Source organism: Apodemus sylvaticus, chromosome 20 (genome assembly GCF_947179515.1).
Source record: "Apodemus sylvaticus chromosome 20, mApoSyl1.1, whole genome shotgun sequence".
Classification (NCBI taxonomy): Eukaryota; Metazoa; Chordata; class Mammalia; order Rodentia; family Muridae; genus Apodemus; species Apodemus sylvaticus.
Window position 1 is genome coordinate 1,195,108 of NC_067491.1, and position 21,423 is coordinate 1,216,530.

Genomic DNA, 21,423 nt, shown 5'->3' on the forward strand with positions numbered 1-21,423 from the left:
TAGAAGGGTAGCAATAGTACCATTCCCAGGGAGCCCAGCAGTGTGACCTTGGTTGTGTATGATACTTGGGCTTGGTCCTCATTTCTTCCTTTCTCTCAGCACCTCTGCCATGTCCCTGCTCTACGAGTGTGTGAACACCGTAATTGCTGGTGAGTGTGCTGACTGCCCTGCTAGGAGGGCGCTGGCTGGGGGTTTGTCAACAGCCCTGTTAGGACCCCACATGCTACTGAGCTGGGAGAGGGTTCAGCTCCTCCTGCTGGAAGGAGCTGAGAGGCCTGAGCGGTAGGTCCCAGAGCATCCCCTGGATGAGGCAGCTAGTTGTCCCCTGCCCAAGTCCTCTTCTACAGTGTTGGTGTAAACTCAGGTGTCTGCATGGCTCCTTTCCCAGCCCTTCCTCAGGCCCCTTTGCACATTTGAGAGGTTATCCCTCAGCTTGGAGACAGGGCCCAGAGGTGTCCTCTTTGCAAGCAGCATCCCAGTTTCTAGGCCCCCGTGCTCCTCCAGCAGAACTGAGCTGAGATAGTTATCTCACCCACAGATACATAGGAGCGGAGCTGAGAGATGGCAGTTTGGTCACTTTGCAGGCATAGGGAATTGAGCACAATATACGACATGCAGGTCAAAGGTTATGACTGGGCTTTGTAACCCTAGCACCAGGTTGGGGGGCGGGCAGAGAGGCAGGTCCCTGGAACTTACTGGCAGACCCTTTAGCCAGTCAGTGAGTTCCAGGATCAGCAGGAGACCCTGGCTCAAAAAAACCCAGGTAGGAAGGATTGCAGAGGAGGCCTGCTCTTACCTTAGGTCTAAGAGCTGCTCCTGTTGGGGAGGACGGGAGACCCAGGCAAGGTCCCCTGGCTTCCCAGGGTCCAGCCTGTGATCAAGCCTCCTGTGAGCCAGGCAGCCAGGTCCCCGTGGGTAGGGTGGGTGTCAGTGTCTGACCCGGGGCACTAACCTTGACCTCCGTGTGTCCCAGTGCTCATCTCACTGTCTTCCGGGATGCCCAACCACAGCGCCAGTATCCAGGTGCGTCCGTCTCTGGGCCTGTGCTGACCACAGGTGGGGCTCCTCAGCCAGTCTGCGAATGATGGCGGCAGTCACTTCCAAGTTCATTTTTCTTGAACAGCCCAAGCATGAAGGAAGGCCTCTAGCTGCAGCCCTCCCAGAGGCACCTCCTTTCTCCAGTGTATTCCCACCTGCCCTGTGGGGACCAAGGCAGCCTGCCTGTGCCCCCAGTACTTCCTTCCACTTGTCCTCACTGGCGCCTGTCAATCCACTTAGTCACACTGAGCAGGGGCCCCAGAGCAAAGGCTGTAGTAACCTGCCCTCCCTATCCCCAGATGCATGCTCTTGGTCAGGGCTGGTGGTGGTCTGCTGGGCATGGTGGTGGGGTGCAGACCAGTGTGCCTTTCCTCCTCTCAGCTGTGTGTACAGAAGTTGAGGATACTGATAGAAGACTCCGACCAGAACTGTAAGTCACTGCCGCCCTCCCTGCCTATCCCGCCTCAGTGCCATGCCTGGGATTCAGAAATCTCCCACCCAGGGGACCAATTACTCCTGGGCCCTCTGCCTCCTGCTGTGTTCATGCTGATCCAGCTGGAGGGCTTTGGATGGTGGGGTAGCACTCACCACAGTCTGCTAGCCTCGCCCCCGCCCCAGGGAAGCATGAAGCAGCCCCCACTGCCTTCCTTAGGTCCCCACACTGTTCTCTGCTTAACCCTGCTCCACAGTGGGGGCTGTGTCAGTGTCGTCTGCTGCCTACCAGGCCAAGTGGGAGGCTGTTGGCTACTGTGTTCCAGTCCTTACCTTAGAGCCAGGCCTGACAGACTTCCTCACAGGCCCAGGGCTCACATCCCCACTTCACACCAGCATCTCGGCAGCTCTTGTGTCCATGCTGTGGAAAGCAACTCTGGGCTGGGCCATCTGGTGATGTGACTGCTGCAAAACCTGTCACAAGGGAGGCTTCGGTGCACAGGTTGTCTGGCTCCTGCTTCAGCCTCCCTTCAGTTTTCATAAGGGCCACTGGGCCAGCAGCCACTGTCATTTTGGCTAGCAGTGACCTTTAGAGCTTGTGGGCAGAGTCCTCAGACACAAATCATGGGGTTCTTTTTTTTCTTTTTTTCTTTTTCTTTTTCTTTTTCTTCTTCTTCTTCTTTTTTTTTTTTTTTTTTTTTTTTTTTGGCTATCCTGGAACTTACTCTGTAGACTAGGCTAGCCTAAACTCAAACTCACAGAGATCCACCTGCCTCTGCCTCCTGAGTGCTTGGATGAAAAATGTGCAACACTATTCCCAGCAGGGTTCTTTTTTTTTTTTTTTTTTGGTAACATATGTATTTTTATGTTATTTGTAAGTTTTTATCATTCTTTTTTTTAAAAAAAGACTTATTTATGCCAAGAAAAGAAAAAAAGCCGGGCTTTTTACAGGTGGTGGCGTACAGCTGTAATCCCAGCACTTGGGAGGCAGAGGCAGACAGATTTCTGAGTTCGGGGCCAGCCTGGTCTACAGAGTGAGCTCCAGGACAGCCAGGGAAGATTTATTTACCTATTATGTATATGAGCACACTGTTGCTGTCTTCAGACACACCAGAAGAGGGCACCAGATCCCATTACAGATGTTTGTGAGCCACCATGTGGTTGCTTGGAATTGAACTCAGGACCTCTGGAAGAACAGTCAATACTCTTAAGCGCTGAGCCATCTCTCCAGCCCAGTTTTTGTCATTCATAATTGTGTGTGGGTGTGTGCCTGGGAAGGTCAGTGCCTGGGGAGACAGGAGCTTATGACGCTCTGGAGCTGGATCTACAGTCCTGTTCCTTTGATTCCCAGAGGTTCTGCCTGTGGACCATGCTGTGAGAGGTTGGGGTACATGGCCTCCACCTTGGCTTCCTGGGGTAAGAGGGAGCTCAAAAATGTCCATACATGTAGGCAGCGCCAACTAGAACCACGGTGGCTGGAGATGGTGACAGGGCCCCTGATGCCCCTGTGGATCATGGTATTCCACTGCTGTCCCCAAGCTAATGGCCACTTGGTCTTCACAGTAAAGTACCTGGGGTTACTGGCCATGTCTAAAATCCTGAAGACACACCCCAAGTCTGTGCAGTCCCACAAGGACCTGATCCTGCAGTGCCTGGATGACAAGGATGAGTCCATCCGCCTGCGTGCCCTTGACCTGCTCTATGGAATGGTATGTGTCCCTGTGGCCTGGGAATGTTCAGAGTACTTGGGTCATTCCTGCCCAGGCTGGGATAACAGCCCGAGCCTGCTGCAGCCAGCCAGTGGCCCCTGTCCAGGCTATGGGGAATGGAACTGGGTACCCAATACAAGAGTCTCAGTCACTCTCCCTTGGTCTGATAGAATTCTGCTGTCTGGGGAGAGAGCTATCCTTCTTTGGCTCATGAGTTCCATCTTGATTGCCATCTTGGTTGCCATCTTGGTTGTCAGTGTTCATGGCCGGCCATATCTGCCTGTGCTCCCACAGGTGTCCAAGAAAAACCTGATGGAGATTGTGAAGAAACTCATGACCCATGTGGACAAGGCTGAGGGCACCACCTATCGTGATGAACTGCTCACCAAGATCATTGACATCTGTAGCCAGTCCAACTACCAGCACATCACCAACTTCGAGTGGTACATCAGCATCCTTGTGGAGCTAACAAGACTTGAGGGCACTCGCCATGGCCACCTCATTGCTGCCCAGATGCTAGACGTGGCCATCCGGGTCAAGGCCATTCGTAAATTTGCTGTGTCCCAGATGTCTGCGCTGCTTGACAGTGCCCACCTTGTAGCCAGCAGCACCCAACGCAATGGGATCTGTGAGGTGCTCTATGCTGCTGCCTGGATCTGCGGGGAGTTCTCAGAGTGAGTTGGTGCAGCCCTTGGAGGTGGCCTAGTGGGGGACATGCAGGCAGACGGACCCTTTGCCTGACAATGGTCACTTCTGGGCAGTGCTGCTCAAGTGATTGCCTGTCTCCTTCCGTAGAGTAGCTTGGCCAACTTGGGTCCCACTGGCTGTGCAGAGGGTGCCCTCTAGACCATGAAGCAGCTGTTTCTGCTTAGGTGACTTCCAAGCTGGCCAAGTTGGCACCCTCAGAGCCAGGCCTTGGCGTCCAGTGCTGATAGTGAGCTCCTCAAGTGAGCCAGGCTCCAGGACTGTCTTGGTGGGTAGGCTGGGGTGGCTGCAGCACCTCTTCCCCTTCCCACACCTGTTCAAAGGACACCTGACAGCTGTCACCCAGAGCAGGTGTGGATTTGTTGTCCAGTGGTGAACTCAGGTTGTCACAGAAATCTCCTGGGGAGCACATGTCTCTGGAAGAACCACAAAATTTGCCCAGCACCTCCCTTGCCCCAGAGCTCAAATCATGGAGGCGTCATAGAAGTTGCCCTTTGAGGACCCAGTGGGTGCCTCTTTGAACTCTACAGTACAGCACAGCATGTGGGCCAGGAGAACTTATAGTGTCCAGTTTTTGTGGTGCTAGAAATTGAATCCAGGGTCTTGTTCATATCAGACAAATGCTCATTACCAGGAACAAGTCAACGACAGCAAGTCAGCCATATAGGTCACATACGGTAGTCACGGTTTTTCTTTTTTTTTCTTTCTTTTTTTTTTTTTTTAAATGTATTCACTAGTGCTCTTTTCAGACACCCCAGAAGAGGGCATCAGACCCCATTACAGATGGTTGTGAGCCATCATGTGGTTGCTGGGAATTGAACTCAGGACCCCTGGAAGAGCAGTCAGTGCTCTTACCTGTGAACCATCTCTCCAGCCCTTGCTATTATTTCTCCTTTTCTTTTCTTTTCTTTTCTTTTTTTTTTCTTTTGGTTTTTCAAGACAGGGTTTCTCTCTATAGCCCTGGTTGTCCTGGAGCTCACTCTGTAGACCAGGCTGGCCTCGAACTCAGAAATCCGCCTGCCTCTGCCTCTGCCTCCCAAATGTTGGGGGATTTGGTTTTTCGAGACAGGGTTTCTCTGTGTAGCCCTGGCTGTCCTGGAGCTCACGCTGTAGACCAGGCTGGCCTCGAACTCAGAAATCCGCCTGCCTCTGCCTCCCAGAGTGTTGGGATTACAGGCGTGCGCCACCACCGCCCGGCATTGCTATTGTTTCTTAAACAATGTCCCTTTGAACAGGTGCCCCAAGGTTGCGCTTTAGCTGAGAAGCCTAGCTCCCACGTTGCCTGGCCTGACTTCCTTGTGAGATGGGTCTGTGGGGATGCTCAGGAGCCTCATACAGCCCCTGTCTGTCCCCCAGGCACCTACAGGGGCCCCAGCAAACCCTGGAGGCCATGCTGCGGCCCAAGGTCACCACACTGCCCGGCCACATCCAGGCTGTGTATGTGCAGAACGTGGTAAAGCTGTACGCGTCCATCCTGCAGCAGAAGGAGCAGGCCGAGGACACTGAGGCTGCACAGGAGGTCACCCAGCTACTGGTGGAGCGACTGCCGCAGTTCGTGCAGAGCGCTGACCTGGAGGTGCAGGAGCGGGTAAGGCTGCAAACTGGGGGTTCTGCTCACAGCTGAGACTAACCTTAACCTGGCAGTGGCCGTGGCTCATGCCCTGTTAGCACATCCAAGGCTGGCTTGTGTCAGGTGGGGATGACCACCCACACCCCACACCCCAGAGCTTCTTTAGCCACACAGCCTCCTAAAGGTTCCACAGCTCCCTGCAGAGCCCCTCGAACCCCAGTGGTGTCACCAGGACTCCCTTGGTCCCCTTCCAGGTCCTTGTCCCCAACAGAGTCAGTAGATGGGAAAGATTTTCTCCTTTTTCCAAAGTGAGTTGTTTGAGTCTCTATCCTAGCTCTGCCCACCTGGGGCTTGGGGTCAGTGAGCAGGGACTGCATGTGGATGGACCTAAGAGCCTGGGTAGGAGGTGGTGAGGGTGGGCAGGGCTCTGCTGCTGTTGGGAGAGAGCTTGTTTGGGACCATCTTTGTGTGTTTGTTGTAGGGTAGTGCTTGAACCAGGAGCTTGTGTGTGTCAGGCATGTACTGTGCCTCTGAGCCACAACAGGCCAGTATCCTAGGCTGACACCTGAGTATTGGGGCCCAATGGCCAAGGCTGCTTTTGGTGCCCGATAGTAATATAGGTTGTCACTGAACCAGGTGCCATGTGGCTTCTGCTAGGTCTCAGGGAAGAGTTCAGGTCTGGGTGGTGATTCATCCATGGTTGAGCTGTCCCAGGCTGAGCTCTGTGGGAAGTATGAACCCACACCGAGCCACACCTTGATGTTTGTTGGGATTGATTATGCGGCATGGTAGCAAGAGCTGCCTAGTACAGCTGTGTCTGCAGAATTAGAGCAGCACAGGACTGAGTGGCCATAGGCGGGTCCACAGGAGGTGATATTACATGTAGTCTTCTCCATTTGAACTGAGCTCCCTGTTCTGACCCTGTCAGGCTTGTCTTTCCTTGTCTGAGATGGTCACAGACATAACTAGGTCTATAACTGATCCACATGGACAGAGGCCAGGGACCAGCTCTCCATGCTCAGATAACCTGGCTGAGTCCTCTCCAAGTGGCTCTGACAGGCACTACTCTTGGCTGCTGCTCTCCTAGGCATCTTGCATCCTGCAGCTGGTCAAGCATGTACAGAAGCTGCAGGCAAAAGGCGTGCCAGTGGCTGAGGAAGTGAGTGCCTTGTTTGCTGGAGAACTGAACCCTGTGGCCCCCAAGGCCCAGAAGAAGGTCCCAGTTCCTGAAGGGTGAGAATTGGGGCTGTGGAAGAGACACGGCTGGAGACACTGAAATGGTCCCTGATCTAGGAAATTAGAAAAGGGCTTTCATTCCTCATGACCTACCATCAGCCAGGGTGACAAGAAATGGCCCTAGGACTAGACAGCCTGTCCTTGCTCACTCAGACGAAGCCACTCCCTCCCAGGACTGCTGCACCCCCTGTTCCCTGGTCCTCTAGGAGTGCCCTTCCCTGCCTTTATTCTGCCAGATTCCATGGTTCCTGTATTTTTCCTATTCTATTGTTTCCTCCCAGGCTTCCTACCTTTCCATCTTTGTGTTTCCTGTCAGGGGGCTGTGGCATCCCTGGTTACTTGATCCCTGGGCTACTGGTGTGGAAAGATGTCAGATGCATAGTGGCCCTCTGCCAAGGATAATGCTTGTATTGGTCATGGTAGGACAACACAGAGGGGACAAGGGCAGCATGTGATCTCTGTACTTCCAGCCTAGACCTGGATGCCTGGATCAATGAGCCACCTTCAGACAGTGAGTCTGAGGATGAGAGACCCAAGGCCATCTTCCATGAAGAGGAACCAAGGCACACTCGGCGCCGGCAGCCTGAGGAGGATGAGGAGGAGCTGGCTCGGGTGAGAGTGACGTTCAGTAGCACCAGCACAGGGCAAAAGCCCGGGTGGAGTCTGTTCCCAAGAGTAGCTGATGGTGGTTTAGGGCCACCTGGGGCCCGGCTATACTGCCACACCTAGCTGGTGACAATGAGGCCAGAGGCCCTTTGACCTCTGCCTTGTCTTCTTGTCTAGGGCAGCCCCCCTCCCCCATGAACTCCCCTTCTGATGCTCATCGGGAACAGCAGAGCAGGCTTCTGAGCCCGCAGGAGCAGGCATAGTGGGCAGAAGCTGAGGCTCAGAGTGGGCAGACCCAGGCATTTCTGTTCCCAGGAGGCAGGAACCTCAAGGGATCTGCCCACCAGTGAGCTCTGCCCTTGGAGGTGGTCCTCACACTTCCCACTGTGGTCCCTCCCTGCCCACCTGGAATCTTGGGAACTGGATGGGCATATCTCTGAGACACATGCTCATGTGGAGTCCTATCCCCACAGCGGCGAGAGGCCCGGAAGCAGGAGCAGGCCAATAATCCGTTCTACATCAAGAGCTCCCCATCTCCACAGAAGGCAAGTGCTGTCCTTGAGGATGCCCTCACCAGTGCCATGCTGAAACCCCAAGAGAGCAGTGTCATTGTGGAAGGCCCTTGGGGACGGGCTGGGCATCTGTACCAGCTGTAGCTGAGCAGGCTGTGCTACGCCCAGGTCTTGATGGAGAGTCCTGAATGGTCTAGACAAAGTCCCAGGGCAGAGACTACTGCCTTGAGCAAGGCACGGTACTCAGCTGGCTTATTATTATTGTTGTTGTTGTTATTATTATTATTATTATTATTGTACCCACAGAAGTGCTGGTTCCGATGGGCAGGTGTCTGGCCTATTAGATCCTTATGTCCCTGGGAGGTTTCAGCTTCTGTGGGTAGACCCTATAGTGGTGTCAGGGGAAGAGCCCTTGTGCAGCGTGGATGAACATTGAGTCCCATCCACAGTACCACATCAACCAGCCATGTTCATCTCAGCAGTCAGGAGGTAGAGATGGAATTTTCTATTACCGTTGCCCTTGACTACATAGTTTTAAGCAAGCCCAAAGCCCCTGTGTCCAAAGAAGGAAAGAAGGAAGGAAAAGAAAAGACCATCATGGATAGATTCGGATCTAACCCTAACTACCAAGGTCACAGCCCTGTGACATCACATTCCGGGACTGCTCTTGTCTGTGGAGCCTGCAGCTTATAGGTAGTGCTCCCAGGCTACGTTGGGAGCCTTACTCTTAGGGTCCCCTCTTCCTCCCTCCTGAGACCCTGAGGTTCACGGACACCCTGTGCTCCTCCCTCAGCGATACCAAGATGCACCAGGCGTGGAGCACATTCCTGTGGTACAGATCGACCTCTCGGTGCCTCTGAAAGTTCCAGGCAAGTGTCTCCTGGCTCTGAGCTGGTGTCAGACATGATGTGGTTCTGAGCTGTGGCCATCCGTGCTTCCCCACAGGTATGCCCACGTCAGACCAGTATGTGAGGCTGGAGGAGCAGCGAAGACACCGGCAGCGGCTGGAGAAGGACAAGAAGAGGAAGAAGAAGGAGAAAGGCAAGCGACGCCACAGCTCTCTGCCCACAGAGAGCGATGAGGACATCGCCCCCGCCCAGCGTGTGGACATCATCACTGAGGAGATGCCAGAGGTTAGCCCCTTCCCAGCTCTTTTAGCCTTGGTCACAACAGGCTTGTTTGTGTGTTCCTAAAAGGGCAGGCTCCCTGTGTGCAGACAGCCACACACTGACCTGTTGCACAGGCCCTCCTTGATGGACAGTAGTTCATCCCACTCTTGAGCTAGCAGCCCTGCTGTGTAGGACACTGAGCACCTGGCACATGAGGATATGGGGGAGACTATCAGGACAGTTGTTATTCAGAACAGAAGGGACAAGAGCCTCCAGCAGAGCCCATGGTTGTTAGTTGACTGAACGCTGACCTCTCCATTCCCTTAGAATGCTTTGCCTAGTGACGAGGATGACAAAGACCCCAATGACCCCTACAGGGCACTGGACATTGACCTGGATAAGTAAGTGAAGGGTGAGGAACAGACTCCTGGGTGGGCATGTGCCTGGGGCGGTGAGGTCACCATTCCCAGAATGCTGAGAGTCCTTAGCCTAAGGTTAAAAGTACATGGGCTTGGGGACAGTCAGGGGTGGGGGGGTTCTGTGTGCTGTTGTGGTGGTTCAGCATAGCACCTACTGTGTGAACCTGAGTTTATTTCCCAGCACTCACTAAGATACAACCTTAGCAACTGATCCCTGGAGCTCATTGGCTGCTAGCCTGGCCCAAGGAGGAAGCTCCAGGTTCATTAAGAGATCCTGTCTCAAAAGATAAAGTGGAGAGGGACAGAAAAAAACACCTGACATTGACCTCTGTCCAGGATCCATGTGATCATAGACATGTGTGCACTGACATGTGCACACTCACATACCACATGAGCATGAACATATGCTGTCACGTTCTAAACAAATGGGAGGGAATCCTGGGCAGGGTCTGGACACCTGGCACCTTGACTGTTGTGGGCACTTGCTGGAGCCTCTGGATTCATAGGACCAGCTGTCCCAAGGTGTGGGCCACAGCCCAGCTCCGCCCAGCCCTGCCCAGTGACCCCACATTCCCTCCTATCCCAAGACCCCTGGCCGACAGTGAGAAGCTGCCTGTCCAGAAACATAGAAATGCGGAGACGGTGAAATCCCCAGAGAAGGAGGGTGTGCGCGGGTCGGAGAAGAAGAGCAGGAAGCCCAAGAAGAAGGACAAGAAGCCTAAAGAGAGAGAGAGAGAGAAGGACAAGAAGGTGAGTGCGGAGCCCGAGCCCGGTGTGAAGCTAGGGCTGCATGTGGGCTGTGCGGCGAAGTAGGACGAGGTGAGGACAAGAGAGCCAGCCACTGGGCAGGTACACGCCCTGCCACATCCCTGCGCTACTTTTCCCCATTAACTTATTATTCACTTTACCTCCGATCACAGCCCCTCCTTCCAGCCCCACAGCCCTACCCTTGTTTTGCTTGTTTGTTTTGAGACAGAGTCTCACTGTATAGTTTCAGCCATCCTGGAACTCACTATGTAGACCAGGCTAGACTCACATCACAGAGATCTGTGCCTCTCAGGTGCTGGGATTAAAGGTCTGTGGCACTACCCTGGGCTCTCAGGCTGCTTTTACTTTGCATTTGAGAGTAGATCTCACTAGTTGTTCCAGGCTGGCCTTCAATTTGGAATCTTTCTACCTTAGCCTCCTGAGTAGGTGAGACAACAGACCAGGCTAAAATACATTTTATTTCTTGAGTTTTGGGATCAAGCCCAGGAGGTACAGCTTAATGTGTGATGGTTGGTGATGCTTGGTCTACTTCCTAGCATGCACCACCTGCCCACTTCACACAGATCCTCGTTCTCAGGAGCCTGGGAAAGAAGGATTGCCCTGACTTGTATGCCAGCCTGTGAGAACTTGTCTCAAAACATACCCATTCCTGCCAACCCTGCTGCTCTGCCATGATGCCATTGCAGTCATTAGCTGTCCTCTGCACAGCTGGTAGTTGTCCAGGGCTGCCATCATGGCTGAAGTGGGGCAGCTAAGAGTCTGTAAGCACAGCCGGGACTCATCATGGCTGCTGCACAGCAGTCAGGCCTGGCCTGTGCTAGGGAGATGAGAATGGCAATTGGTTGGAGATCAGCCTTGCCCCTGCACTCCCTGCCTTTGCCAAAAGTACTCTTCTTGTAGCTTCAGGGTGAGGACTTAGACTTCTGGCTGTCCACCACCCCGCCACCTGCTGCTGCCCCCATTCCTGCCCCGCCCGCGGTAAGTGCTTGCTCCATGTCTGCTCAGGGTCTCACCCCCAGAGTTGCCCCCAGGAACCAGCAAATGGCAGGCATCGCCCTGCGGTTGGAGCCACACACAAGTGCCAATAAATGGAGACCAGCCTAGTGGGCTGGCCTTCTGTACTTTGTGGTCTATGTCTGCTGTCCCGAGGGACTCTGCTTGGCAGGGCTCAATGAGGCAGAGGGGTAGCCAGCAGGACATTGTTCCCAAAGCATCCCTTGGAGGATGTCCCCAGCCCTCAAGTAAGACAGCATTGGTTAAGTGGAATTCAAAGTTCTCTTACTGCTTCTAAAGCTGGAACCCCTGAACAGTCGGGAATACTACTGCACCCCTCCCTGAAAACTGACCCTGACCTTCCTGACTGCAGGAAGAACTTGCTGCGAGCATTATCACCCCCCCTAAGGATGGGTGTGAGGTTCTCAAAGGGGAGGAGCTCCAGGATGAGGAGGACCACGTGGATCATGACCATGAAAGGGTGAGGCATGAGACAAGACACCCTAAGGCTGTGGCGAGGGCTCCGGCAGGCTTATGCCTGAACCCCAGGACGGCAGGCATGCTCACAAGGGCTCTCAGTAGTGCTGTCTTCAAGAGGTGGCTGCAGATCTCGTGCTTTAGCTTCTGAAAGGGATCTAGTACTTCCCGTGCAATTTCTAAGCAGTGCACATGACACAGTCTCACTCCAGAGGCTTCCCTCACACCAGTAGGGAACCTCACCTTATGAGCAGTTGGCCACACCCCTCCTAAACCCTTGTCATGTTGCATTTACTTGCTGTCTGTGTGTGTCCCTCTTCTGGACAGTTCCTGCCATGGAGTCCCACAGAGTGGCCTCTGACATCTGGCTCTCATTGAGACCATCTCTGAGGTTCTGTGGTTTTTTTTAGATTTATTTTATGTATATGAATACACTATTGCTCTCTTCTGACACACCAGAAGACGGCATCAGATCCCATTACAGATGGACATATGGTTGTGAGCCACCATGTGGTTGCTGGGAATTGACCTCAGGACCTCTGGAAGAGCAGACAGTGCTCTTAACTGCTGAGCCATCTCTTCAGCCCGTTATTTTGTTTTGGTTTGGTTTGGTTTGGTTTTTTTTTTTTTTTTTTTTTTTTTTTGGTTTTTGTTCTTGTTTTTTTGAGACAGGGTTTCTCTGTGTAGCCCTGGCTGTCCTGGAACTCACTCTGTAGACCAGGCTGACCTCGAACTCATAAAGCCACCTGCCTCTGCCTCCCAGAGTGCTGGGATTACAGGCGTGTGCCACCACCGCCAGGGTATTTTGTTTTTCTAAAGATTGCTTTAGTGTGTGTGGCATGGGATCTGAGGTCTGTGATTCAGCAGCAAGCACTCTTAACCACTAAGCCATTAGCCTGGCTCAAGCCCGTGTTGAAGCCTCCCTTTGTGCTGTGTTAGAGTTGCTCCTGCTCACGGCCATTGTTGCTCCAGTGTGGGACTGGGCCTCGAGCCTGTCAGCCATCATTAGTGCTAGTCCATTTGTCCGGGATGATGTGAATGTAGACACACTGCTCTTAATGTCTCTTCCTGTGTGCTGTGCTGTGGCCAGTAGGGCTGTCCTTCCTGTGCAGTCCCCTCCCTCTGCAGTTCCTGCCACTCACCTGTCATCCCAAGGTTCTAGTGTCTGCCAGGCCTGGCCTCCTCCAACCATGGTGACCTGTGCTATTCCTGGCTTTGCTGTCCTGTCTGGTCCCCTGAGGTCCCTACCACGTAGTGTAAGAGGAAAGAATGATTACAGGGTGCCTCTGTGGGAGACCTGGGGCCTGAGCCCGACTCTGCTTTAGAAATCATCCCGGCACAAGAAGAAGAAACACAGGAAGGAGAAAGAGGAGAGGCCACGAGACAAGAAGAAAGCCAAGAGGAAGCAGGTGGTGCCACTGGAGAATGGGGCAGCAGCAGAGGAGGAGGAGGAGGAGCCTATCCCGGTGAGCATGCTTGACAGCCTGCTAACCCAAGGGTGCCTCCCAGATTCTTTTTAGAGAGGACCCAGTGCCTCTGGAAGCTGTGCTTTGTGGTAGGACCTGTGCTTGGTGAGGGACCCATGGCCCAGCAGCATCTGGTGGCTCTTGTTTTTTGGGAACTGGTCATCCCCAAGCATGGGTCCCTGTTAAAGTACTACTGACAAGGCTGTCTCTCCTCCCTAGCCTATGTCCAGCTACTGCCTTCTGGCTGAGAATGACTACATTAAAGTGGTAAGTGACACTGGTTGCCGCGGGGAGGGCAGTTGGCAGAGCCAGCCCATCCTCAGGAGCCTTATGGGGCTGGCAGCAGCAGTGAGCACCAAGCTCAAGCATCAGTGTAGGCAGTGTAGTCTCCGCAGCCTCAACTGCTGGAGAGCAGTATGACCAGGCGACTTGAAGGACAGCTTTGCTAACGAGACAGAGTGGGCAGCTGTGCAGCGCACACCTGGGACAGAGGCGGGGCGGCTGCAAGATCAAGACCAACTAGTGCTACATTACAAGACTTTGTCTCAAGGAATCAAAAAGTTGGGAACTGGGGTGTGGCTCCATGAGTGTTCTGAGGGGCTTGGGCCTGAGGTCCACTGGCAGGTTCCAGCTCCCTCCCCTCAGTCCTTGACCCTGCCCTTGCTCATGCAGACATATGACATCCAAGCCAGCTTACAGAAGGACAGCCAAGTGACTGTGTCCATCATCCTGGAGAATCAGAGCAACAGCTTCCTGAAGAACATGGAGCTCAACGTGCTAGACTCACTCAACACCAAGATGGCCAGGCCAGAGGGCTCATCAGTGCACGACGGTGTGCCTGTGCCTTTCCAGCTGCCCCCCGGTGAGCCCACCCTTCGGCCCTGGCCTTTGCTATGTCATCCAGCTTTACTCTTTTTCTATATGCCACCTTGGCTCTTACACAGTAAACTTAACTAGAGCTCCCAGGGACAGTGGAAGCAAAAGGCCCCAAGCTCTTGATAGCCCATGTCTCGGTGCTCCGCTTAGGGCATGGTGAAGTTACAGCATGCTGGCTTTCACCTGGGACGTTGGGCTGGGCTGCAGCAATGCCCATTGCTTCTGTCACTCTAGCATCCCAGCAGCTAGGACAAACCCCAGGGTCAGTGCTCGCCCACTGAATGCCGTGTCTCCCAGCAGGCGTCTCCAATGAGGCCCAGTTTGTGTTCACCATTCAGAGCATCGTCATGGCCCAGAAGCTCAAAGGCACGCTGTCCTTCATTGCCAAGGTATGCACTCTATGCATACCTGGGGATGTCAGGCATCCCAGGAAAGAGAGTGCCTGCCTGGAACGTCCGCCCTACAGCTTTTCTCCTTTCAGGATGATGAAGGAGCCACCCATGAGAAATTGGACTTCCGGCTCCATTTCAGCTGTAGCTCGTACCTGATCACCACACCCTGCTACAGGTGCGTGCCTCTGCCCAGCTCGGGAGGAGAGGATGATGATGGTGATGTGGGCTGAGAGGCAGGGGTGACATGAGTGCTTAGCCATCATCACAGGCTCCACCCCTACCCACAGCCATAGCCACTAGGGCTGAACTAGGATTGTCCACCTGAGGCCACCTCTTCTGCAGGTGACATGCAGATGGTTGCCTCTCTGTCCCCAGAGGACAGCCCTGTGTACCTGTCAGTTTCTGATGCTCATATATAGCCCAGGCTGCCTTGGTGACGGCTGACACCCAGGCCTTGCCTTCATGCTCCTCTCTCTGTCCTCCCACAGCGATGCCTTTGCTAAGTTGCTAGAGTCAGGAGACCTGAGCATGAACTCCATCAAAGTCGATGGCATTAGTATGTCTTTCCAGAATCTTCTGGCAAAGATCTGCTTCTACCACCATTTTTCTGGTAAGCAGTGTCATAGTGATATCACTCTTGGTTTCATCCCAGAAGTCACAGAAGCCACCCTCCCACCCCTAGTCCGTCCTTTCCTGCACCAGGCCTTGGGCTGCAGCCCTGAGAGCCTTCTTAGCATGGGCCCAGCTCCTGTGTCCTGGCAGTCATGGCTGGAGAGGGCCTGCCAGGGAACATGGATCTGATCCCCTGTCTGTTGCAGTTGTGGAGCGAGTAGACTCCTGTGCCTCCATGTACAGCCGCTCCATCCAGGGCCACCATGTCTGCCTGCTGGTGAAGAAGGTGAGCTCACAGCAGTGCCTGCTGCTCTACAACCACCCAGGATGTTCTCAACAAGAGGCTGGGTTTCCTCTGCACATGTCTCCCTGTCCAGGGCTATCCTCTAAGGTCACCATCCCAAGAGTGCAACCCATCTCCCATCTCCCAGTTAGACCAGGCCTCCCAGCTGTACCAACCCTCACAGTTAGTTGTGCCAGGTCCTCCAGGTGCATCTGGGTTTGAGACATGAGGCAAGAGGAAGGAAAGGGTGGGCTCAGAACTGTCTCAGGCCCTGGAGGGCTGTACACTCTACACCTGCCATCTCAGCACTCTGGAGACAGGCAGGATTACTGAATTCCAGGCAAGTTGGGGCTACATAGCCTCAAAAAGATAGAAATTTGCAGACACATGCGCGTGCATGGTCAGAATGTGTGTGAACCTGTCCCTTAGGGCGAGAGCTCCGTGTCAGTAGACGGGAAGTGCAGCGATGCCACACTGCTCAGCAGCCTGCTGGAGGAAATGAAGACCACGCTGGCTCAGTGCTGAGTTGCAGAGTCCAGGATGTGCAGCAGACCACAGAAAGATGTGATGGGTCTTCCCTCTCCTTTGTCGTGTGTACTGTCTCCACACCCAGCATTAATTTTAACACCGGCCTCCACTGTGTGACCCTGAGGTCCTGTGTTGCATCAACTTAATTTTATTATCCTTTATTCCGACATGCACTCCTTTGGCAAGGAAGGCCATCTGACCCTAGCCAGCGAGGGTCCTGCTCCATCTGACCCTAGCCAGCGAGGGTCCTGCTCCATCTGACCCTAGCCAGCGAGGGGCCTGCTCCACCTCTCATTCTCATTGCCGCTGTGGGACTGCAGGGCTGCAGCAAACACACTGCTGTGGCCCCACTCCTCTGTCCCCATGCTGCCTCTGGAGGAACCCTTCCAGCTGCTGCTGTCCTCAAGTATCCCAGCTGGTGGCCTCTGTGAAGAGGTGATGAGGCCAGCTGTTAATTCTTCTCCACACCCTGCCAGGCCAGATGGACAGAGTGACCTTGCAGGTGGCTCCTCAGCTCCAGCTGCTGACGGCAGGGATGGCCCATGATTTTCTTCTGTTCAACAGAACTGTGGTCTGTCCTAGGGTTCTCTTGTGGGGGTTAGTGGAGGAGTACAATGTATGCCCCTCGGTTTGTCACTACACATCCTGGGCTTGTCCCTGCATCTGTGGCGGGCTGAGTGCCTTGCAGTGGAGGGAGCATCCTGGGAGCAGTTGGCAATCCTGTAGCTGTCCCTGGATAAGGGGAAGAGATGCCAACCTGGACACTTCATATACCCAGGTAGCTGGGCACAAGCTGAGCCTTCCTCAGAGGTGACGGTGGTCTACAGACATTCTGGCATTCCTTTGAGGACAACTGTCACTTTAGCATGTAGAGTACTTTTATCGACCCCACGTGACCTTCCAGCTCTATGATGTTCCATGATTGATTTGCTGTCGACATTCCCATGTGAAGAGAGATATATCACGCTGCTGACGATCGGTGTCACAATGACCCATTAAAGAGTCAAAAAACGTGTTTGTGTGTTGTGTCCCCATAGTACCACAGTGCAGTCCCCAGTGTGCCATTTAGGCTCCTGAAGCTCAGGTGGTACATAGGCCAGTGAGTTCCCCCAACCTCCTCCACCTGTAGGTGCTGTGTGTGTGTGTGCAATGCTAGAATAAGGTCCTTAGGCATGTGCAGCAGCAAGCACTCTATTACCCCCTTTTAAAAACATTTGTGGTGGTGCACACCTTTAATCCCAGCACTTGGAAGCCAGAGGCAAGGGAGTCTGAGTTCTAGGCCAACCTGGTCTACAAGAGCAAGTTCCAGGATAACCAGGGTGACACAAAGAGACCCTACCTTGAAAGAAAAAAAATGTACCTTGTGCCAGGAGAGGGCTCTGGGTTTCCTGGAACTGCAGCTCTAGGTAGTTGTGAGCCACCCTGTATGAGAAAACCTGAGTCCTCTGCAAGAGTCTTAACCGCAGAGCCTTTCCACTCCCCAGCATCCTAACTGCTCCTGTGGGCTGAGGGGAGAACAGCAACTTCAGTTGGAAACGGCCCTTGCTCCATCTCATTGGCTCACTGCCACTTCATTGACTGGGGGTGGGGGGGGTGGGGGGGAGGAAGATTCCTTTTCAAGTAAACTCTAAGCTCTCAACTGCCACTAAAGTCCCCAAATGCTGGGCCCAAGGCCTCTAGAGCCCCATCTGAGTTCCCTGTAGCACTCGCTCCCAACTGCTCTTGCTCTGACATCCTGCCAGCCTTAGCCAGGGCCCACAGAGGTAGTCCTCAGCAAGGTGACAACAGTGTGCCTGCCCATGGCCACACAACACCCAGTGTCCCTAACTCATCCTCTTCAGACTGCTCTGTCCCAATCCATTGGAGGAAGGAGGGACTCTAGGCGCTGGTATGTGTATTCCTTGTTAAAAACTAAACCAACTTGCAGCCTCTCCCATGAACAAGAACTGTAGGGATGTGCATGGAGATACTCCTGTCTGTGGGGCCAGGGGACATGGTGACAAGGAAACCAAGTGGAAGACACCAAAACAAAAACAGCCCCTGGGTCTCCTGTGCCACCGTCTCCCAGTCGAGCGAGCCAGCCAGCCTATTTCTGGTCACCTGCTGCTAGGTGCTCTCTGTAGTGTGGTCTGCCTATCTCTCTGACCTGGGCCACACTAACCGGCCCCAGCTTTTACCCACACTGTATCATCCTTCCTGAGGCTGAGAGAATTCAACGTTAATCTACAGGCTGGGGCTCCGTGCAGGCAGGCCCAGCCATCACACCTGTCACCCAGCTGAGGAAGTAGAGGCAGGACCCTCAGGTTCAAGGTCACATGATCCAGGCCACACCTCACATCCCACCTCAAGAACTCAGCATCCCTCTGCAGCCCTGCCCAAGTCACCCCAGTGTTTTGGTCACAGCCACGTTTTTTGGTCCCTCCCTCTGTGGGTAGGAGCCTGGGACCCCCCACACCCGCACATCATGTTCAGGCGAAATGCATGCCACCAGCCACATTAATGAACCAGCTGGATCGCCTGGCAATAAAGAATTGTTCTTCATAAGAAATGTCCGGGCATTTTAATCAAAATATCTCAGAGGGACCTGTCCCGGGGGGTCCCCACTATCTTTCACAAGCCCATCTCCCTCCCCTACTCTGGCCCAGCCTGGGCTCCATGGGAGTGGGAGGTGTGACCTGAGGCTGGCAGCAGCTAGCCTCTCCAGAGGAATAGGCTGCCACAGTGCAGTTGAGTCCTGGCCCCTGCCGAGGCTGGGGGCTGGCAGCCACTGTCAGTGCTGGGTCAGACACTCAGAGGCATTTTCCAAGGTCAGGTTGACCAGATGCTGAGGTTCCAGACACTTTATGTTCGGTGAGAGGCTGTGGGGATGAGGAGGAGGTGCTCTAAGCCGTCATCTGCACATGCCCTCCTGCCTCCCTTCCTAGGCTGCCTCTCACAGCCCATTAATAAGGCCCAAGCTAGCCCCTAAAATTCTCCGGCCTCAGGCTCCTGGAAGGCTGGGATTATAGGAATCATTACTATACCTAGTCCCTGCCTGTTCTTAAATCCTAAAGTGTGACAGAGGGTCATGGCCCCTCCCCGACACCCACGATGACAAGCCTCGATAGGGCATGGGGGTCTGTGGCCAAGAGGCCACTTGACTTTGGAGTTCTATGCTTTCCTCAGGCCACCTGCGTCTTTGTAGCATATTCCCCAGCTCACTCACAAGGCTGGGGTGGTTCTGCACATCCAAGTTGAGGCCGCAGAGAAGAAAAACAGCATGGTTCAGGCGTGCATTGACCACACAGGCAGGTGTGACTACAGATGGCCAGTGTGCCCTCAGGCACACAGCCCTGCCCAGCAGCAGCCCCTCCCACTCTTACCCACCCACATGCCCCCTCACTCCATCCCTCTCCCCACTCCCCATTCGCCCTCCTCACCTCACTCCCCCATCTCCAGTGGAAGGCCTGGTCTTACCTCATCTTTACATCCTGTCTGAAATAGAATGGGGCTCCAGTTAGACCCTCCAGGTCCACCACCAACTCAGGGAAGCCTAGGTCTCAAGACCCTGCAGCCGGGATGGCTTGCCCCCGTCCTCCAGCTGAGCATGGAGACCCTCGAAGGGTGTGGGCAAGGCCCTCCTGAGCCTCGGCAAGCTTCAAACCCTCACCACAAGGCACACACGCAGCCTTGGATTCCATCAGGAACTTACTTGTGCCAGGCGTTTCTACAACGACAGGCTTGGAGTCAGGAGACCAAGCAGCCTCCCTTAGTGTCCCCCTCCCTCTCCTTGTCCTGTACCCAATAAGCCCCAGCTCACATGTACTTCAGAAGGCCCTGTACAGCTGACTCCCACTGTGCCGATGACCTGGGGGGGACACAGGGCTTGGTGGTGGGGTGTCCCCAAGGCCCAGGTCCCCTTCCTTGACTATGACCCCAGGGGCAGTGGAATTGCTGCATGAGCCATACTTGCAGTAGTAGCCAAAGCAGATGACGTGGGAGTCTGTGCAGTTGCTGCAGGAGATGGTCTCATACTGGAAGATGCCTGCAATACATGAGAGGCAGCCCCAGGCTCCCCGGGCCCCCCAGCCTGGGCCACTGCCACCGTGGCCCTTAGCCTGGACCACAGTTCACTTACCACAGTGACGCTGACAGTCGATACGGCCTGGGGAGGGGAGGGCATAACAGGACAGTGCCTTCTGACAAGGCCCAGAGCTCAACACCTCAGCCCCACTTCTGTTTTTGTAGCCCAGGATACCCTGGCACAGAGAAGGCAGCCTAGGCTGCCTCGTGATTTGTGTCAATCCTCTTGCCTCATTTCTGAGTGCTGGGCTAACAGGCATGTGCTACATGAGTTTCATGGGTGCAGGTAGGGGTCCACAGGGAGGACCCTGCTCCCAGGTGCCACCAGGAATAATGGGCATGCTGGCTCCCACTGTACAAAATTTTATGCAAACTTTTGCATTTCCATTTATGCAAAAGGGCCTCCTGTAGAATCACTTCTTCCTGAACCCTATTTCCAGTGCCCCCAGCCCTGAAGTGCCAGCAGCCATTAGAGTCGTCCCCCCTGTGGCGTCCACTGCTCACTCTCTATGATGGCATTCTGGATGAGGCGCACTTGCTCCCGGAAGATGGCCCGCAGCTCATTGGGGAAATACCCTGATGTGGGGGAGTCACAGCAGAGCGGTCAAGCTTAAGTGTCCAGCATCTCGCACCGGCCCCACCTCAGTTTTCTCTTTACCTGGGAAGTACATCTTCCCCTGGTACAGCTGGTCCATCCTCTGGTACACGGCTTCTGCCACTTGATATAGCTTCTTCCTGGCTAAGGGCAGGAGGAAAAGGATGCAAATGAGTGGCCCTGCCCGTGTCGCTGCCGCTCTTCTGACCCCGAGATGGGCTCCGCCGCTCACTGATCTCGGCGGGGATGGCCAGATGGAGCTCCTTCATCGTGTTCTGGCTCCACTCGGAGAGCAGCACCCCCGACACGGGGATGTCACCCACCCACCACGACTTGAGGTTCACGTGGTGTCGATAGAAGGAGAACTTCTCCGAGAAATTGGGGTCGCACTGCAGGCAGCCCCGGGCCAGCGCGGCTGTCATGCCCAGGAACAGCAGCAGGGCCACGGTCCGGCCAAGCCGACCGTGACCAAACATTGGCGCCGCCAGCGCCGCGCCCTCCAGCCGCGCACCAACCAACGGCGCCTCCCGCGCCACGCCCCGTCACGCCGCACCAACCAACGGCGCGTGCCGTGTTCCCCAGCCGCGCCATCCCCGCCCCCGGTCTGATCGGGCTTCCAACTCTGTTCCCGCCCCTCCCAGACATGCCCCGCCTACAATCCAAGTCCCGCCCCAAATATGGCTCCGCCCCCGTCTAGCCCGTCACCACGCCCACCCCACCACCGTCCTGACTTCTGTCCCAGGTCTGGCTCTGCTCCTGAACCTGGCACCTCCTCAAGTCCGGCCTTTCTCCTGTTACAATTGGCAACTGGTAATGCCAGTCTGCCCCCAGGCTCCATCCTATCCAAGCGCCTCGCGCATGCGTTTCGGGCTGGCGCCAGTTCCGGAGTCAGCGAGGGAGGGCTCGTCCCGCCCCAGGACTCCAGCCAATGAGCACTGCCCGTTCTGGTCTCCAGGGTCGCGGAGTGCTTGCCTGCCCTTCATACGGGGATCCTCGGAGCTCTGATGCCACGCCTCCATCCGGGCCCCTTCCCTT

General features: G+C 54.7%; 2 protein-coding genes across 14 annotated transcripts in view; one reads left to right on the forward strand and one right to left on the reverse strand.

Moving 5' to 3' along the window:
- Window positions 1–16,746, forward strand: part of Ap3d1 (adaptor related protein complex 3 subunit delta 1) — a 33,691-nt gene extending 16,945 nt beyond the window's left edge. Inside the window, exons 9-31 of one of the 2 annotated variants that reach the window (XM_052164974.1) lie at window positions 100–149; window positions 974–1,023; window positions 1,420–1,468; window positions 3,034–3,179; window positions 3,474–3,853; window positions 5,241–5,472; window positions 6,542–6,687; window positions 7,161–7,302; window positions 7,770–7,841; window positions 8,602–8,677; window positions 8,754–8,941; window positions 9,245–9,318; window positions 9,924–10,086; window positions 11,005–11,082; window positions 11,471–11,578; window positions 12,900–13,040; window positions 13,260–13,307; window positions 13,713–13,902; window positions 14,217–14,305; window positions 14,398–14,483; window positions 14,797–14,918; window positions 15,127–15,206; window positions 15,633–16,746. In XM_052164974.1, coding sequence (XP_052020934.1) covers window positions 100–149; window positions 974–1,023; window positions 1,420–1,468; window positions 3,034–3,179; window positions 3,474–3,853; window positions 5,241–5,472; window positions 6,542–6,687; window positions 7,161–7,302; window positions 7,770–7,841; window positions 8,602–8,677; window positions 8,754–8,941; window positions 9,245–9,318; window positions 9,924–10,086; window positions 11,005–11,082; window positions 11,471–11,578; window positions 12,900–13,040; window positions 13,260–13,307; window positions 13,713–13,902; window positions 14,217–14,305; window positions 14,398–14,483; window positions 14,797–14,918; window positions 15,127–15,206; window positions 15,633–15,728 — 2,806 coding nt within the window. In that variant the 3' untranslated portion in view covers window positions 15,729–16,746. The remainder of the gene's footprint in view (window positions 1–99; window positions 150–973; window positions 1,024–1,419; window positions 1,469–3,033; window positions 3,180–3,473; window positions 3,854–5,240; window positions 5,473–6,541; window positions 6,688–7,160; window positions 7,303–7,769; window positions 7,842–8,601; window positions 8,678–8,753; window positions 8,942–9,244; window positions 9,319–9,923; window positions 10,087–11,004; window positions 11,083–11,470; window positions 11,579–12,899; window positions 13,041–13,259; window positions 13,308–13,712; window positions 13,903–14,216; window positions 14,306–14,397; window positions 14,484–14,796; window positions 14,919–15,126; window positions 15,207–15,632) is intronic. The other variant, XM_052164975.1, reaches the window with a different exon arrangement.
- Izumo4 (IZUMO family member 4) lies at window positions 16,646–20,999 on the reverse strand. 12 transcript variants are annotated; one of them, XR_007974584.1, is made up of 10 exons: window positions 20,621–20,998; window positions 20,452–20,532; window positions 20,298–20,369; window positions 19,849–19,875; window positions 19,680–19,755; window positions 19,531–19,578; window positions 19,423–19,437; window positions 19,188–19,205; window positions 18,407–18,589; window positions 16,646–17,236 (listed from the first exon to the last, which is right to left on the reverse strand). XR_007974584.1 is itself a non-coding variant. In XM_052164981.1 (9 exons), exons 1-8 carry the CDS (start codon window positions 20,862–20,864, stop codon window positions 19,184–19,186), a joined length of 585 nt encoding a protein of 194 aa, XP_052020941.1. In that variant the 5' UTR covers window positions 20,865–20,999; the 3' UTR covers window positions 16,646–17,236; window positions 19,151–19,183. The 12 variants fall into 12 exon arrangements, 7 of the variants coding, with proteins under 7 accessions (XP_052020941.1, XP_052020942.1, XP_052020937.1 ...); XM_052164981.1 differs by lacking the exon at window positions 18,407–18,589 and having other exon boundaries at window positions 19,151–19,205; window positions 20,621–20,999; XM_052164977.1 differs by lacking the exon at window positions 16,646–17,236 and having other exon boundaries at window positions 18,277–18,589.
- Between the last annotated feature and the right edge of the window lie 424 nt (window positions 21,000–21,423).

What these genes read in the sequence shown, in the direction of transcription:
- Izumo4 (XM_052164977.1), bottom strand. Translation starts at nt 20,864, where the DNA reads ATGTTTGGTCACGGTCGGCTTGGCCGGACCGTGGCCCTGCTGCTGTTC. An exon ending in CCAGAATGCCATCATAGAGA is followed by an intron (nt 19,876 to 20,297) that starts GTGAGCAGTGGA and finishes TCCCCTCCCCAG; the next exon opens with GCCGTATCGACTGTCAGCGT. An exon ending in TGCTTTGGCTACTACTGCAA is followed by an intron (nt 19,579 to 19,679) that starts GTATGGCTCATG and finishes TGTCCCCCCCAG; the next exon opens with GTCATCGGCACAGTGGGAGT.